This window comes from Rhinatrema bivittatum, chromosome 13 (genome assembly GCF_901001135.1).
Source record: "Rhinatrema bivittatum chromosome 13, aRhiBiv1.1, whole genome shotgun sequence".
NCBI classification, from domain to species: Eukaryota; Metazoa; Chordata; class Amphibia; order Gymnophiona; family Rhinatrematidae; genus Rhinatrema; species Rhinatrema bivittatum.
Window position 1 is genome coordinate 44,788,281 of NC_042627.1, and position 14,520 is coordinate 44,802,800.

General features: G+C 46.5%; 1 protein-coding gene across 14 annotated transcripts in view; it reads left to right on the forward strand.

Annotated features, from left to right (window-relative positions):
* Window positions 1-14,520, forward strand: part of LOC115075431 — a 60,022-nt gene that overhangs the window by 12,387 nt on the left and 33,115 nt on the right. For 3 of the 14 annotated variants that reach the window (XR_003852503.1, XR_003852505.1, XR_003852508.1), the window contains exons 2-3: window positions 1,695-1,784; window positions 5,754-5,885. Coding sequence is in view for 8 of the 14 variants with exons in the window: in XM_029575792.1 (XP_029431652.1) it covers window positions 9,252-10,389 (1,138 nt within the window). In the remaining 6 variants the exon portion in view is untranslated. Of the gene's footprint in view, window positions 1-1,694; window positions 1,785-5,713; window positions 5,886-8,906; window positions 10,390-14,520 lie in introns of those variants that run through there. The other 11 variants (XM_029575787.1, XM_029575788.1, XM_029575789.1 and 8 more) reach the window with 8 other exon arrangements.

Here is a 14,520-nt window from a genome sequence, read left to right on the forward strand (position 1 = left end):
TTGTTGATTTTAACTTTGAATGATCTATTGCTAAGGAAAGAATGGAACCAGTCAAGGGCAGAACCAGCAATACCAATATCTTTGAGTCGGTCCAGCATAATTGAGTGGTTGACCGTATCAAAGGCAGCTGAAAGATCAAGGAGGATCAGTAGGTGTGAATGTTTTTTCTCTGAGTTTACAATAATGTAATCCGTAAGAGAAATCAAAAGTGATTCTGTATTACGATATTTACGGAAACCATATTGTGAAGATGCTAGGATATTATGTTCCTCCAGAAATTCAGTGAGTTGTTTATTCACAATTTTCTCCATGATCTTAGCAATGAATGGAAGATTCATCCCAAGCAGAAATAAATTTACACAGCAGGGGATCTGGGTGTGCGCCCAGGTGTGTAAGTATTTATGGGCAAATCTCTTGGCCACGCCCCGAAACGCCCATGTCACACCCAGACCACGCCCCACTCCTTTTTGAAAATTTTTCAGATGTGTGCGCAGCAGGAGATACACACGCATCTCGGCAGCTTTTAAAATTCGGTGGGCACACGTGAGCTTGACTTGTGCGTGTATCTCCTGATTTTGGCTAGCGCCAGGCTTTTAAAATTCACCTCTTCTAAATTCAACATTTTACTTATTGATACTCAATGAAAATTTTTTCATTAGGTTGACTCCATTCTGTTCAGAATAGTGAGAAAGAGAAAGTGGTGTTTTACAGTGTTCTAGTGATAACTTGCTGAATTTTTCTTAGCTTTTTGGATTTTTTTTCTCCATGTTTCTAATATAAATGTGAAGATCTTAGCACCTTGGTCTGCCACATTGTAATGGTTGATGTTTGTCTCCACCTTTTAGTTTTAGTGGTGTTTGTAAGGATTTGCCTATCCTGTTGCTTGAGTTTGCAGATCTTTTCTGGTGCTCCATGCAAAATAGTGAAAGCAAAAAAAAAAAAGAGAACCATGAAAGCTTTGAATTGCAAATTAAATTAAGCTTCTAAGGGAAAGAGGAGCGTATTAGTTTATGCCTCTGCTTAAATCTAGTTTCATCCTAATCCCTGGTGCAGCATCTGCAAAATTATGTAAATTGAAGCAACAGGATTAACCTGTCATGTTGAGCCAAGGCAGTTTTAGAGTTTCTACTGCTCCAGTTTGCAGGTCTTTTCTATTGCATTATGGCAGTTCACAAAGATCAGACATATGATTTTTATCAACCCTGTCTATGTTCCATTAAGGGCAAAATAAACCAACATAATTGTGTCTTTCAGAGCTAGTCTATTTCCAATAAAAGATAATGGCATGTAAGAGCTTATCAGGCATGTTTGCCAACATTTGGGAATAAAAGTCTACTATTTTTTCTTGTAGCCTGTCTATACAGTAAAAATACATAATTACATATTACAGTTTCCAAGGCAGCATGATGCTAGTGACTCAGCTGGTAGAATTTGCAGCTTTGGGAGTTTGGGATTAACCAGTGGGAGACTCTTCTGTCCAAGGCATCTCTTGTAATATCTGTGCCAACCTGGGCTTCGTAGATTCCAATGCTTGCATATTTGATGCAATCTTTTATCTTTCCAAATTAGCTAAATGAATAGAGTACCAGCTGCACTCTGACAATAAGAATTGTGCATCCTGGCTTTAAACTGCTGTAATACAACACACATATTATTTATGTTTATATACCATAGTAAAGTGTCTTTGCTTACAGCCGGAACAGTGACAGTGGTTGGAAAGAAAGAAGGGCAGCCTGCAATACAGAGGAGACTGAGTCACTAAGGCCCACCACACGTTATGTATGGTAAGTAATGGCCTGATCACTAATAATTTAGCACAGGGAAGGACTGACGCTAAACCGGGTATGGGCATGCACACAGAAGGTGCTGGCCTATTGGCTCAGTGGCCGTGCTGTGCACCCCCAAGTGAAGGGATCTGGGTTTGAGTCCCAGTTCAGGTTTTCTGCTTCCCAACTTGGCCAGGCCTGCAGAAGAAACATTTATAGCCCTAGGGGGGAGGGGATGGAGAGAGAATCATATTCATTGGGCAATGACAACACCTGGTAGCTGGATTTAGGGCCCATGATTGCAAGGCTGTGAAGGGAGTAGTGGTGCATGGCCCCTAGCCAAGGACTGTTGTTACAATAGTTGAGCTAAAATGCCTTGGGGGAGGGGGTTATAAAATAGGGGGGAAATCTTTAGGTAGTTACAAATGAATGCTCCTGGCACCAGATCTAGCCCTGGTTCTGACTGAGCTGGAAGTATACAGGAATAGGATGAAACTGCTAGGTCAAAAACAAAAAAAACCCAAGCCATGCATGTTTGTTCATTTTAAAAAATTATATTCCACTCATTTTCCAGAATTCGAGGCAGATTGTACGTTTCACATTCATAAAATCAGGAAGCACACAAAAAATTTAAAACAAGGTGATCAAGCCTATGAGCTCCACAGCAAAATACATTCTGTCAAATATCAGATAAAGCCACTGCCAGAAACACAATAAACATAGAACTGCAGCACACAAGTCAGAGAAATCATCCTCAACTCAAGAAGTGGTCCTCAGTATCCACTTCGAATGTGAGCCTAAAATGAAAAAATTTAACAGCTTTTTAAAGGCTGGAGCAGATGTTATTGCTCTCAGGTTTTCTGGAAGCATATTATTTATTTATTTATTTAAAGTCTCTTATATACCGATGTTCGTATGCACATCGCATCGGTTCACAAAGAACAAAAGCTTTTGGGCAGAGCCCTTACATATAACAGCAGAATATAAATAACTTTCGGGCGGGGGCCCTTACATGTAACCATAAGAATACATTAAACAGGGGGGGGGTAAAATACTGGTAAGGCGATGCAGTATTCCAAACATTAAATGGATACAATCAACTATATACAAAAATAGGTGAGTACAAAGTACAAAATCAGCAGGCATTCTTAGTCATACATCGATAACGCATTCCTGGTCAGTTACTTGACTTGTTACACGCTTGTTGTTGGTGATGTTTCTGCGTGGGATGGGGGGAAAGTGGGTAAGCTTGAAGAAACAGCCAGGTTTTGAGGTTCTTTTTGAATTTAGGAGTAGAGGTCTCAATGCGGAGTTCAGGCGGGTAAGGAGTTCCATATAGTGGGGCCAGCTAGGGAAAATGCTCTGCTCATGGTAGAGGAGAGTTTGATAGATTTGATAGATTGTTTACAGAGGGATCCTTGAAGGGCTGGGCGAGTAGGTCTATTCGATGTGCGGGGGAGGAGAGGGGGGTTGATCCAATTAAGGTTATCATTCAACAGACTTTTATGGATGAGGGAGAGTGCTTTGTAGAGTATTCGGGAGGGTATTGGGAGCCAGTGTAGCTCGATAAGTGTGGGGGTAATGTGGTCTCTTTTTCTAGAGTTAGTCAAAATACGAGCTGCGGCGTTTTGCAAAAGTTGTAAAGGTTTAGTATGCGTTGAGGGGATGCCAAGGAGGAGTGCGTTGCAGTAGTCTATTTTAGACAGGATAATAGACTGAAGAACTGTGCGAAAGTCGGAAAAGTGAAGTAATGGTCTAAGTTTTTTTATCGTTTGAAGCTTAAAGTAGCAGTCCTTTATGATAGAGTTAATGAATGGTTTGAAAGTGAGATGGTTATCAATGAGTACATCTAGGTTGCGAGTGTGTGCAGAGAAAGATGTAGATGCGTGAGAGGGTGGGATAGCTGGGAGCGGGTGCTTATTAGAGATGATTAGAAGATCAGTTTTGTTGGGATTTAGTGCCAAGTGCATGTCTGTGAGGAGTTGGTTAATGGCTGAGAGGCATGATTCCCAGTTTTGTAGGGCAGTTTGAAGGGAGTCAGAAAAGGGGAAGAGAATTTGCACATCGTCTGCATAGATGAAGTGCTTGATGTGAAGTTTTGAGAGGAGGGTGGTAAGGGGAAGCATGTAGATATTAAAGAGAGTGGAGGAGAGGGAGGAGCCCTGGGGAACACCTTGGGGGAGACTAATGGGTTCAGATTCATTGTTATTCCACAGAACTGGGCCCACCACTGAAAAAGCCCTTTCCCTAGCTTTGTCAAGATGTACAAGATGAAATAAAACCACTTCCAACAAATTGGCAACTGCAGATCGGAGTGGACAAGATGGCACATATGCCCATAAAATGGCATTTATCCTTGGTATAGAATTGTACAACAACTTGTTCACCAATGTCAAGATCTTATCTTTAATCTGCCACTCCAACGGCAGCCAGTGTAGTGATTTCAGACCTGGAGAGATACAAGATCTCAGCAGCACGGTTTTGAACTATATGAAGGGCTCTAATTGCATTTGCTGGAATTGCCGCTGATAAAGAATTACAGTAATCTAGTCCTGTAAAATCAAGAGCCTGTAAAATAGATCTAAAATCATGAGGTGCCAGTAGCATATATAGATTCTGCAAATAGGGTGATAATGAGTTTATTAACTGTGATCACCCTAATCAGCAAGATTTGCTAGATTTACCATCTAGCACACAATCACAATCTGTATGTACATTTTATGTTGCTATATGCTGTATATATGAATTCATTTTGAAATTTTATGTAGTTTTATGTTTGAAATTGTATTCCACTTAGCATGATTTATTAATAGAAGTGGATAATAAATGTTGTGCCCTCGTAAAATTAGCTCAAAGCTCTGAGCTTGTGTTAAAACATTAGTGTGCTGACATCAGTCATACCAATATTTCTGGTTAGCTTGAATAAAGCAAGTGGATTCACGTAGACTCAACTGAATGTAATATTTTGAAAGCCAAATTATTCTATGCATATACATGTGCCTGTGGCTCATAGAAACTTAAGAAACGGTTCATTTGTAACAATAATGGCTGAACACCGAAGCAAGCCACCCCTGCTAGTAATAAGCCATTTCAGTTGTATCAAATTGTATGGGAATAATATTTGAGCTTTCTCTAGTTCTCACTGGTAGGGAGCAAGCAAAATACTTTTAAGGCAGGTTATGTATTATTATGGCATATAACAGTTTCCTTGTGTACAGGCACAAGATGGGATTGACAGGTATGCACTGATGTGCTATGCAGTTGTTTGATGTATTAGACACACAATAGTTCAAACTGGGAATGAGAGTGAATTATTGTTTTTTTTATTCTTATGAGAAGTATTAGCCTATAGGAGCATCCTTGCAAGATGGAAAACTTCCTGCTTACATGAAACATGCTGGCTCTGCTCTTCAAAATGTAATTTTATATCTACAAAAAAAACTGTGCACAAGAGTTGTTGTTTAGCTATACTATTCCAAGTCACTCGGCGAGCTCGTTGTCATGTAAAGAGGCACCCACTGAGCGTGCCAGGCGATGTTCCAGCTTGCAGCAACAGCTTCATCTGTCTCTAAGGCCCCACGAGCACTCAACTGCAATACACTAGTCAAGTAGTGCAAAAAGATTATTTGTTTATTTATTTGATTTATATTCAGCCTTTCATGAATTGCAAAGTGGATTACATTCAGGTGCTGGAGATATTTTCCTGTCCCCAGAGGGCTCACAGTCTAAGAGGGAGTTACCTGGGTAGATCCTTGGGGTTAGAATTTGCCTCTCCTTTATTCTCCTCCAGCTGCTAAATCTAGCTCCCAAGTTCCAAAAGGTGATTAGGTTTAGGGAAAGACAGGCACTTCTGGGGGGGGGGGGGGGGGAGCACTGAGGGAAAGAATGCTCGGAGATTTGATTTTCAATTCCCTGTCTGGATTTTCTAACATGGATTTTGCCCACAGTTTAAACAGGTGCAAATTCCATTGGTACTTTTCTTCCCAGGGACACTGCCTAAGCTAATTTTCAAAGACCTTGGACCTTCTACCTACCTGACCTGCTGAAAATTGCTTCCTTATGGTCACTTTTGGTGCAGTAGGTTGCATTCTGGGAGATGGATACGAAGCCCACAGTCAGGTAAGGATGATTTACTGCTAATGATGGTCATGGCCTCTGCCATTTTAATCCCAATAGAAATCTTTGCATGCAGTCTTGCCTATCGTAAGTGTGGGAAATGAAGGGACCAAATCAGGGAGGATGTGCAGGGGACAGGAGGTTAAGGGACCAGTGTTAATGTTCTTATTGCACCTCTTCAGTGGCGGATTCACGATGTCGGACCGGCCCGGGTATTCGCCGCCCAGGACACATCACGTGGTCTGCCGAGTGTGGCTCTGTTACGGCCTCGCACGGCAGACCACGTGACTGGAGCGATCGGCCCACCGGGGGATGCCCGATCCCCCAATAGGCCAATCCGCCCCTGCACCTCTTCTCTTCAGTAAGTACCTCAGTTACCTGCCCAGTGTGATTAGTGATCCAGCCAAGAGTTCTTCACGTTTTGTTCATGACCAGGCTCATCCTTTCTTACTAGTGAAAATGTGCATAAAGTTAAATAATCCCTATGGGCTGATTCCATTTCAGATACTTTACAGGACTGAGGACACTGTGGGTTAGGGACTTTACACTGCTCTTATTCCCTTGATGATATATTTAAAACTAACAAGATAAAATATTTTTTTACTCAACACATAATTAAGCTCTGGAATTCATTGCCAGAGGATGTGGTGAAAGCTATTAATGTAGCGTTTACAAGCGGTTTGTACAAGTTCCTGGAGGAAAAGTTCACTAACCGTTATTAAGGTAGAATTGTGGAAATCCACTGCTTATTCTTGGGATAAGCAGCTTGGATTCTATCAATCCCTTGGGATCCTGCCAGGTACTTGTGACCTAGATTGGCCACTGTTGGAAACATGATACTGGGCTTGATAAATCTTTGGTCTGACCCAATATGGAAAGTCTTATGTTCATATGTTCTTATAACCTATGCTATGCCCCATTGGATGAATCCTGATCCGCAGCTGCAGACTGGTTTTTCCACCCCTGCTGTGCTCGAAGGTGACCAACTGTGAAAGGGGATTGCAAGTGCTAGCTGGACAAAATTACTAGGATAACTCTGGTCAGCCAAATAGCTGTCCTAAAGACACTTGGATAGCAAAGATTAAAAGAAAGAGTGGGCCTGTTACTTATGTTCAAAAGCTCGGTGGGTGACAAAGTCACCCAGATAATTTCATCTGGGTGACTATAACCGAGTTTATTAAGTGACACTTTTACCCGAATAAGTGCCATTGAATATTTGAGTAATGTTTACCCAGATAAAGCTATCCAGGTAAATTTGCCACTCACTAGACTTTTGAATATGGACTTTTAAGAGTCTGATTTTCAGAGGGTTTAGGCCCTACCTTTGGTGTGTGACTCCTCTTAGGTCTTATACAAAGACTAGGAGACCTAAAATGACACCTTTGAAAATACATTAGTGCAAGGATGCAGATGGTGGGAATAAAAAAAAATAACATCAAAGTGTTTGCAGGCTGGTGCAGTTGACTGGCAGTGTAATGACCGATGATGCTGTTTGCGGCTCCTGTAAAACTGGAAGTGTTCTATTTCTTTCTGTGACCTGACAGATTCCTCTTGCTCCTTTGAGCTTCCAACTCAGACAAGACCAGGGCTAAAATCTGGCACCACAAGCCTTAATTCACAACAACCTGGGGGTTTTTTTGCCCTATTTTATATCCCTCCCACCCCTATCATACGGTGCTTAGTTTGATCATTGCTAGGACAGTCCTCTGCCCAGTGGCCAGGCACCTGTGCTCCTTCTGGAACTCTGCATGCATGGGCCCTGAATCCAGCCACCAGGTGTCACCCTTAAACAGTGTACCCCCAAAAAATGGGGGCCCATGAATGCAGAGTTCCAGTAGGCTAGGACCTCCCAGTCAGTTCAGTCATCCACCTTAAAAGTCACTATTTTTTTTAAAGATTTTTATGCAGCATGTAAAATAAGTAATCGCAACAGTCTAAATGAAAATATCCATCACACCCAACGTTTCGCTGTGAAAGCTTCTTCAGGGATTAGATAATAACTCTGTAGTCCACCACACAGACTGTTGCTGAAGGTCTCAATGGTATGTCAGAAAAAGAAGGACCATGACTCCTTTCCCCAGGTGCTATGAATGCTACTTCCAGCATTCCAATCCAGGGAGCAGAAGACCTATCCTGAGATCAAACCAGGGGCTTTTCATATGGCAATGCACAGCAATTGCTACTTGAGCCACCAGACTGGCCACAAATGATGCCTGGGAAGGAGCTGGACTTGGTTCTTGGCCTTAAATCCTGGACTGCTTGGGAATCTTGTTCTGTTTTGCTTTGAGACTTGTTTTTGTTTTCCTACATACTATGATATGTCATATTTGTCCATTGTGAGACTGGTGCCTTTTTCAGGCCTTCAAATAAACAGCTTTGTTGGATTGAGATTTCTGGTGTTGATTATTCTTGGGTATACATGTGTAGCTAGGGCTTCCCCAGGGCTTAGGTGCCAATAGGTCCTCCCTCCCTAGTATGTTTATGGCATCCTCTGACCAACTGGCTGGCCTACTACCATATTCCTGCTCTCCATGCCAGCCTTGCCCATGTACATTTCACCATCTTCTGAACCAGCCTTGTGCCATCTTCCAGCTTGACCTCCTGCACCCACTTGTGGAAAGCTAGTTGAGTGCAGCCTGCTCCCTTCTGTAGCACTGTCAATGACGGATTGATTCCCCTGGCCTGCTGAGCATGAGAAATTGGCTTGCTCCCTGTAATGTGAGTGCCTGAGTGGTGTAAAGTTTTGTGAGCAAAAATACACATGCAAGTGGTGAACGGATTTGTGTGCTTTAGTAAATTCTGTGCTAATTTATATGCTGTATAAAATTGTGTTTTGCATAAAGTATTTCTCATTAGTATACATGGGTGTGGAGAGTTTTTACACAGGCTCAGCCAGTTACATTTGTGCGGCATAAATGACAGTCGAAGTGGACCTTGTGTCCGCGGAGACTCTATAATATGAACTAAGGCCCACTCGTGGAGCGGGAAGGGGGGGGGGGGCGATTTGGAAAGGAAGAAAAAGGGGGAGGGATAGAGTTAGAGAGCGTAGGTAGCGTAGAAGTACGAACGGGGGGGGGTAGGTTTCGGGGGGGGAAGGAGCAGCGTAGATACAAGGGACGTGTGGCAGCCTTTGATTGGCTGGAAGCGAGTTAGTAGTAGCTGATAGGGGGAAAAAGTTTTGAATCTCGGAGGGAGTTTATGCTGTTCACAGTAGTGGCGATACGGCGGCGGGACTAGTGGGACAATTTTGCTTTGGCTTCGGGACATTTTGAGCTCAGCTATTGTTGCGAATTCGGGGAATTTGAGGGATAGGAGTTCGCGAATTTCACCTTGAGCCGGCTACAAGTCCAGTCTGAGAAGCTCTGAGGAATGGCCAGGTCGTGGGAGCAGGCTGAGAGTGAGCTCGGCGGCGATATGGCGTTGGAATCAGAGGAGGCGGCTTGGGTGCCGGGCGACGGAGAGATGATGGCGCTCGAGTGGGAGGACAGCGGTGACTGGGTGAGAAGAGCGCCGGAGAGAGACAGGGGCGGGCTTGATGACGCCGAGGCGGGAGGTGCCGGGGAGGCGGTCGTAGGGGGAAGCGGAGGCCCTGGTGAAGTTTCAATCAGGGAGGTCCCGGGGGATTTGGTGCGAGTGGAAAGGGGGCGGTCAGTGCGCATCATTCGATCGCGGTGTATAGGGCAGGGAGGCCCGAGGAGGGGTGCGGCGAGTTTTGAGGGTGTGAGAGGGCCGTTTTCTGAGACGTGTTGGGGGGTTGGGCAGAGCGGGGCTGGCGCTGCTAGGCGGTCAGCTTCCTCTTTGGCGGAAGGCAGAGTGGGGAGTGAGGCTGAGCGGGCGTTTGTGAGGGGCGGTGCCGGGAGGTTGGTAGAACGCCAGGGTGCTTTGGTCAGCAGAGGGGCCTCTCGTGGGAGGACTGTTGGAGGTGGGATTGAGAGAGAGGCGGTAGGAAGCGTTTCAAAGGGTTTTGGTGAGGTCCGTGGGGTCGGTAGGGGACGGGGATTAAGTCGGAGGGCGAGTATACCGGAGTGGCAGCGGCTTCCCTCTCAGGAGGATGTTTGCGCGGGAGATTCGGGATGGATGGCAGTTACACGGAGTAGTGCGGTGAGCGGAAGTCTGGGGAGAGGCAGGACCGAGATGGACAGTTTCAGTTTCCTACAGAGGGATGGAAGGCAGGGTGTTTCCCTCAGTTCCCGTAGGGGTGATGCGTCGGTGCCGGGTGAGGGTAGCGGTGTGAGGGTTCAAAGAGGGGTGGAAGGTCAGAGGTTGAACCGTTGGGGGACGGGGGGGCTGGGTTTGGCTGGAGTTCGGCGCGCGGTGCCTGGTGCTGGGCTTGTTTCCCCTTCTGCTGCGTTGTCTTCTCAGGTAGCGCCGGAGGAGGATGACGGAGGAATGCCGGGTCCTTCGAGTCAGGAGGCGTGGCGGAGCGTGATACCGAGGGACGTTCCACCTGGACAGCGAGAGAGGAGGACGATAGCAGATACGTTAGCGAGGGAGACTGACCCGGATGGTGAGTGGGTAATTTTTCCTAAGAAAGATGGGAGGGATGGTCTGCAGCCCGGGAGTTCCGAAGTTAGGGGAAAGGGAGGGGAGCTGGGGACGACTACGGGGCAATTAGTTGAGGTACTGAAGAAGAAAGAGGAGAAAAAAGGAAGTAGCGTAAAAGGGGAGTCCTCTAGGTCAGGAAAAGGGAAAAAGAAGCGGAAGAGAGCGCGCTCTAGCTCCTCTGATTCATCCTCTTCTTCTTCTTCTTCTTCTTCATCGTCCTCTAGTTCATCTGAGGAAGGGGGGTCAAAAACAGAGGAAATGGTGGGGGGTGCTACTGTTCGAGGCGCCCCGGCGTTGGTGGCATTAACGGAGCTGTGGGAGGAGGTACCAAAATCCATTCGCAAGCGGATTTGGCGGCGTCAATTCATAGATATTTTTCAGCTGTTGGAGGGAAGGAGGGGGAGGCGTAAGGACAAGAAGAAGAAGAGTAAGAGTGAACGCTTTCCTGGGGCGCAACAAAAAGTTGCAAGGAATGTTCATAACTGGATGAGAGCATTCCTGAGATTAGCTAGTGTAGTGGGAAAAAAGGATCCATCCCAATATGGGTCGCTTTTAGCTTACGCAGATTCCATATTGGCAGCTAGCAAAACTTATGATGGATGGTCATGGTTGAACTATGACGAGAGATTCCGTGATAGGATGGAGGAGAATAAATTCATTTCATGGGGTACGCAAGATGTAGGCCTGTGGCTAACCCAGATGGCCTCCAAGGCGTCGGGTGGTGGGGCAGGGCAGGGTTTGGTCTCGGGGGCAAATTTGAATCGGTCCTTTCGAAAGGATTTCTCAAGTGGAGGGACAGGGAAAGGAGGGACAGGGCGTAGTGACATCTGTTGGCGATTTAATCGCTCCAATTGCAATTTTCCCAATTGCAAGTTTAGGCATGCCTGTTCCAACTGCGGAGCAGCCCATCCTGCCTTGCGATGCCTCAAACGACAAGGCGAAGGTTCCACTGCGACCCAGCTCATTAAGAGTGGGAGCAAACCAGGGTTGTGAATTGGCGTTTACGCCGGTTCGAATCGCAGTTATGTCACCTTGGTTAAGATTGTATCCAAACCACAGGGCGGCTGAACTGCTTATTCAAGGTTTTACCGTAGGTTTTCGCATTCCTTTTGTGGGGGAGGGGGAAGTAGGGGGGGGAGCAATTGTCCGTCCGTACGGAAGTTGGTGGGTGTAGTTCAGAAGAAATTGAGGGAGGAGCTCGTCTTGGGTAGGATAGCGGGTCCATTCCCAGAAGCTCCGTTTCCGAATTTGGTGTTGTCACCGTTAGCGGTGATTCCCAAGAGGGAAGCAGGAAAATTTAGGTTGATACATAATTTGTCTTTTCCCGAGGGCAAGTCAGTGAACGACGGGATTCCTAGGGGGTTATGTTCGGTGCGCTATGCCTCCTTTGATTCGGCGGTTCGGGCGGTTCGGAGTTGTGGTCCAAATGCTTTAATGGCTAAAGCGGATATTGCGTCGGCTTTTCGTTTGTTGCCTATACATCCAGATAGTTTTCATTTGCTGGGATTTCGATTCCAGCAGGGGTACTATTTTGATAAGTGCTTGCCTATGGGTTGTTCTATAGCTTGTGCTTATTTCGAGGCATTTAGTTCCTTCATACACTGGGTGGTTCAGATGAGAGCCGGGACGAATAAAATGGTGCATTATCTGGATGATTTCCTGTGTGTGGGTGAGGCTGAATCGCAGGAGTGTGATCGCGTGCTGGGCATTTTCCAGGAGGTTTCGCGGGAATTTGGTATTCCCCTGGCAGAGGGTAAGACGGAAGGACCTTGCACGAAATTGACATTTCTAGGAATTGAGTTAGACTCAGTGGAAATGGTTTCTCGTCTGCCAGTAGTTAAAGTTGAGCATCTACGGAGCTTGGTGCGAGATGCAGTGGGCAGGCATAAATTGACATTGCGGGAATTGCAATCTTTAGTAGGCAGTCTGAATTTTGCTTGTAGGGTAATTCCTATGGGTCGGGTATTCCTAAGGCGATTGTCGCACGCCATGGCTGGCGTGAGGAAGCGTCATCATCGGATTCGGATTTCCAAGGGAATGCGGGATGATTTACAAATTTGGGATAAGTTTTTAGTAGCTTTCAATGGTGTGGAATTTTGGCAATCGGATCCGTCGTCAAATCATGATCTGGAGTTGTTTACTGATGCGGCAGGGGCTACAGGTTTTGGGGCCTATTTTCAAGGGTCCTGGTGCGCGGCTGGATGGCCGTGTGCTTGGGTTGAGGCTGGGGTTACGAGAAATATCACATTTTTGGAGCTGTTCCCAATTGTGGTAGCGGTGCATATTTGGGGGGCGCGGTTACGGGGAAAGAGAGTTGTGTTTTGGTGCGATAATATGGGAGTTGTCGAGGTCATCAACAAAAGATCAGCAAAATGCGTTAGAGTGTCGGAGCTGCTGCGTGCTTTGATCTTATGTTGTATGTCTTTGAATGTGACCATATGGGCCCGGCACGTGCCGGGGGTTTCTAACGGCGTGGCCGACTCTCTTTCTCGTTTCAAGTGGGAAGCATTTCGAGAACTGGCGCCGGAGGCGGAACCCTGCGGAACGCCTGTGCCATCTTCCCTCTGGAAATTTGGTGCCCTGACGCCTGGAGCATGCTGCGAGCTTCATTAGCAACGTCGACATGGACAGGTTACGTGAATGGAGCCCGGAGAGTGACTGCATTTTTGGCGTCTTTGGGTTGGCGTGGTGGTCCCATTTCTGATGTTGCCGTGGTGCGTTTTATCGAACAAGCTCGGTTACTGGGTTATGCGAGATCGTCGGTGAGCCAGCAATTAGCAGGATTCTCCTTTTTTATGCGGGCTCATGGCTGGGGCTTTCCTTCTGGGCGTTTTATCGTGCGCAGGTTGTTAGCAGGTTGGCATCGGGAAGTGGGGCACCGTTTGGATAGTCGTTTGCCTATCACGCACGATATTTTGCTTCGCTTATGGGGAGCCTTGGGATTGGTGTGCTCGTCTAATTATGAAATACTGCTATTTCGTTTGGCTTTTGTTTTCGCTTTTTTCGGTGCATTCCGGATCAGCGAATTAGTGGCACGAGCGGCCAGCAGTACGGATTGCCCGGGCCTACTGGCAAGGAATGTCATTGTGACAAATCGTTCCGTGGTGCTTGGTATACCACGTTCTAAGACGGACCAGCAAGGACGGGGGTCGTCGGTAGTGCTGACTGCAGTGCCGGGATTGGATACCTGCCCGGTGGCAAATGCGATCAATTACTGTCACTCGCGGCCTGGGAGGGCTTCTTCATTCCTGGTGCACGAGAATTCAAGTCCGTTGACTCGATACCAATTTAAAGTGGTACTTCGTCGAGCGTTGGTCCAGATAGGATTGGATGGGAGGCGGTTCGGGACACATTCCTTTCGAATAGGGGCGGCAACGTCTGCAGCTGGGGCGGGACTGTCCAGTGGAGTGATACAGAGGATCGGACGGTGGAGGTCCAGAGCATACACAAGTTATATCCGCCCAGATGGGGGGGGGGGTTAAAAGAAAGTGACTAATTTTTGTCTCTTTTAGGTGCAGTGTCCGCTGATATGTCAGTTTGGATCATCGGACATTCATTTATTCACTGGGCACATAAGCACGCGCAGGGTCGACCTTATGGTCCCCATTTGGATCTGCAGAACAGAGGGGTGCGATAGATTTGGATGGGGCGGAGAGGCATGCGATGGGACGAGTTGGTCCCGCATGTGAAGAAGGAATGTGCACGCCTCCGACCACCTCGGGTTGTGGTGATTCACCTGGGGGGAAATGACTGGGGACGGATGGCAGGTAGGCAATTCATCAGTATTGTCTGGAAGGACCTGATGACTGTTTCAATCCTATTGCCTACCTCCGTCCTGTGTTGGTCGGACATAATTGTCAGACCTGCTGAATGGGAAAATGTGATGTGGAAACGAAGCAGGTCCAAAGCGAATCAGCAGATAGGTTCCTGGTTGGCTCGCTTGGGAGGGCGGCATATCCGCCATGAATGGTCCTGGGGCAAGAGTACGGGGTTATTTGGCCCAGATGGAGTTCACTTGTCTTTCCTGGGTACTGACCTGTTCTTAAATTCCATTCAGGCGGTGCTGGAGGTATTGTTTCCGAAATAGACAGGG